Source organism: Lactuca virosa, chromosome 4 (genome assembly GCF_052849685.1).
Source record: "Lactuca virosa cultivar CGN04683 chromosome 4, Lactuca_virosa_CGN04683_v6, whole genome shotgun sequence".
In the NCBI taxonomy this organism is placed as follows: Eukaryota; Viridiplantae; Streptophyta; class Magnoliopsida; order Asterales; family Asteraceae; genus Lactuca; species Lactuca virosa.
This window is the reverse complement of record NC_136429.1, coordinates 121205264-121208991: the sequence shown is the minus strand read 5'-3', so window position 1 is coordinate 121208991 and position 3728 is coordinate 121205264. Positions and strand designations below refer to the sequence as shown.

Sequence of the window (3728 nt, the reverse complement as noted above, 5' to 3'; positions counted from 1 at the left end):
CCTTTCTAGCCGGTCCAAGAGTCTGTACTGTTCTTTTTGCTTACATGCATGTATCCATATATATATATATATATATATATATATATATATATATATATATATATATATATATATATATATATAGGGCTAGGTTATAGTGTGGATGGACAACAATTTTGTGCGGACGTGTGGACAATGCTATTCTATGAGAATTACTAAGAGAATAGGTTGTTTGCTAATGTGAATATGTTCAACCTTACACAACTATCGTCATTTTCATTCATTCTCACTAATTCTTATTCATTTTTATTTTCACGTATCGTTTTTTACTCATTTTAATTTTTACAGAATACAATTCAATAAACATTCTGACAGAATGAGAATAATAATAAAAAATATATAATAACTTTATAGACGATTTAATTAGTGAGAATGCGTGATAATGACATTAGTTATGTAAGATTGAACGTATTCACATCACCAAACAACATATTTTCTTTGTCATTTTCACAGAATAGCACTGTTCACACGTCCGCACAATAGATGTCAATCCATATTTGAACCTAGCTTTTTTTTTTCTCTCTCTCTCTCTCTCTCTATATATATATATATATATATATATATATATATATGTGTGTGTGTGTGTGTGTGTGTAAATTCTTTTGAGAACTTGAAGTTTTGCGAAAACTTTAGAACTCTTAATCCGCTCATTATTTTTTAAAATCAAAACAATCATTGCACTCCTAGAGCTGCGTCCAAATGAGATCCATGGTCAAAAAACAATTTGACTATTTTTTTTTCTTTTGGAAATGTGCATGTATGCATAAATAAATGTGCATGGATGCACATTGTTATTTTCTGTTTTTTTTAACATTTTCAATTTGCGATTCTCTTTTACATCTGCATTCAAGTCTCATTGTTATGTTAGGTTTAAGAATTTTTGAAAAAAACATTGAATATGCATACATACACATATATGAACATTCAAATGTACATATATGTAAATTACAAAGGTAAAAGTTTGTCAAATCTTTTTTTGAGCATGGATCTATCTTACAATTAACTTTTGGAGTCCAATGGCGATATTGATTTTGAAAAGTGATAAGCGGATTTAGAGTTTTTGAGTTTTTATAAATCTTTAAGTTTCCATAATAATTTAACCTTTATATATATATATATATATATATATATATATATATATATATATATATATAGGGAATATACATTACAGCCCCACCTAAGCTTAGGTACTAAACCTCTAAAATATGTCGTTTTAACTTAATAATTTTACTTGATTTGGTTTCCACTTGGTAAATATATCGTCCCCAATAACATTTATTCCCTTTATTATTGTTTTACCATCCTTGTTTTCTTTCCTCCATTACCGTTTATTATTTCACTCTAGTGAACAGTATTGTTTTCCATCGTCATGAAGGTAAAAGATAATCAATGTTTTTGCTTCCTTATCAAAACTATTGTGTAGATCATGAATCTACATCTTCAAATATTAATCGTGAATCCCTTAATCGCAATCTTTATATAGTAAACAACGTATTTTCATAAGGTTTAGTACCTAAGCTTAGGTGAGGCTGTAATGTATATTCACTTTTTCCATATATATATATATATATATATATATATATATATATATATATATATATATATATATATATATATATAAAAGAAAATTTAGATTTAAAATACTAATTGATAATATCCATTTTCCAATATAAATTATATATTTTTATGAAAATGTGATAATATTTATTTTGTTGGTTGTTGTATGTAATTTTTATATGTAAATATAATGTTATCTAGTTTTGGCAATCGTAATTATTTATATATTTCCCATAACTTTTGTATGTCTGGTGTATAATGCACGATTTTTAGAATTTATCAATAACGACATACCATAGAATTTAATTATGATTGGAATGTTGGTTTATGATCCTTGAATTTTGTAGTTAAAATGCTTCGAACTAAGGTAGTCCTATTATCATTAATTGGTTTTTCCAGTTCTTTATAGTGTTCTTCTTTTTCTCGTTGCCTTTCAGAATATGATCGCGCAGATTAATAGCGCCATCGGGGCTCAAGGATTGATTAAGGAGCAATGCAGCATGCTTGTTAATACATTTGGACACAATATATTTGGGATGTTATCAGCAGCGGTAAACAAGTTCCTGTTCCCATATCAAAATTTTATTAGAAGTTCCGGTTTCTTACCATAGGTGTGAATTTACCTCTAAACAGATTGATCCGAAGATAATATGCCCCATTGTTGCATTCTGTTTTAATGATGGAAAACGCGATGTTAGGTTAGCTTCCTAAAGCCTTCTTGTATATCCATTTGTCATTTTGAATCTACAAGTCTAATATCGAGCTAGTACACACCCTTATCTTCATTCTTCAACGTATGAAACCATAACTAATTTGTCTTGCATGGTATTTCTATCCTTACGTTGATTGCCCCAATTTTATATGCAGTATTGGCATTAAGAGTGTCGTCGATAGGAGTTCTGATGGTGTATCACCTGTATCTGCAACCACCCCAAATTGCGTTATCTGTAAAACAATAGTGAACTTTATGCATAAAGCGATTGCGGGGAACATGACGCAAGAAACTATTATAAAGCTTGCCGGAAATGTGAGTGTCTTTACTGGTGATTTTAAGTATCATTTGCCACATAATTTGTTATTGCGTCTAAAATGAGGACTCCAATTTTGCAGCTATGTGCCCTGGTGCCAAACCCAGTGGGAGAGTCTACAGTTGACTGTGCAAGACTTTCATCTCTGCCTACCATTTCGTTTACAATTGGTGGAAAAGAATTCCAACTTTCGCCTAATGAGGTATATTTGTCATCTCTTTCATAACCAGAAGTTGATGAAACCCCAGTTTTATATAAGCCACCAATAATCTATTGATCAAACATCTTAGATAGCTAACCTTGTAATTTTTATTTTTGTTTTGCATGCAGTACATACTTAAAACGGGCAAGGGTGATAAGGAGCAGTGCATTAGTGGTCTTGTGGCTTTGGATACTCTTCCTTCCGGTGGCTCACTCTGGTACGTATGCATGTCTGAGGCCATTCGACAAGAGAATTCAGTTTATGGTTTTAGATGTTACGTACAATTTATTTAATATTTTTCCCACTTAATTTTGACAGACTTTTCTTGTATCATGTGATGCAGGATATTGGGAGATTTGTTTATGCGTCGTTACCACACTATATTTGATTATGGCAATCTCAGAGTTGGATTTGCAGAAGCTGCATAAAAAAGACATTTACACCCTGTCACTTTTTTTAAGAAGAAAATAGTCTATCAATGATCTTCTTTTGGAAGAATTATGTAAATGGAAGTAAGAGATTGATCATCAGGCAATTATGTTTATGAGATGAACCAATGGAGAGGTTATCACAATATGAGTAGATGAATGACTATTACAAAATCAGCAATGACAAAAATAACAAAATCGTTTTAAGATTATATATTACGTTCAACTACTCAGCAATGATGCAAATAAGTTGATATTCATGTCCAAAACCAAAGAATATCAATCGTTCTAATATTCACAGTGATTCATCTCTGTACTCCGAATGGTTTTTTTTGGTAAGACTATAGTTCTCAGTAGGGCCATGGGGGTGTGCGAGTGGCGGCCATGGGGGTGTGCGGGGCCTCCGCTTTTATGGGGCCTTTGAATTTAGGGAAAATATATAGTAATGGTGTTGGTATTTTCATAAAATATATT

The 3728-nt window shown here is 31.1% G+C and overlaps 1 protein-coding gene across 2 annotated transcripts in view; it reads left to right on the top strand.

The window, feature by feature from the left end:
• Positions 1–3483, top strand: part of LOC145107289 (cyprosin-like) — a 47268-nt gene extending 43785 nt beyond the window's left edge. For both annotated transcript variants that reach the window (XM_079044141.1, XM_079044140.1), the window contains exons 8-14: positions 1–20; positions 2034–2147; positions 2230–2294; positions 2464–2623; positions 2707–2826; positions 2955–3043; positions 3170–3483. The exon at positions 1–20 is cut by the window's left edge and continues 45 nt beyond it. In XM_079044141.1, coding sequence (XP_078900267.1) covers positions 1–20; positions 2034–2147; positions 2230–2294; positions 2464–2623; positions 2707–2826; positions 2955–3043; positions 3170–3254 — 653 coding nt within the window. In that variant the 3' untranslated portion in view covers positions 3255–3483. The remainder of the gene's footprint in view (positions 21–2033; positions 2148–2229; positions 2295–2463; positions 2624–2706; positions 2827–2954; positions 3044–3169) is intronic.
• The last annotated feature ends 245 nt before the right edge of the window (positions 3484–3728 follow it).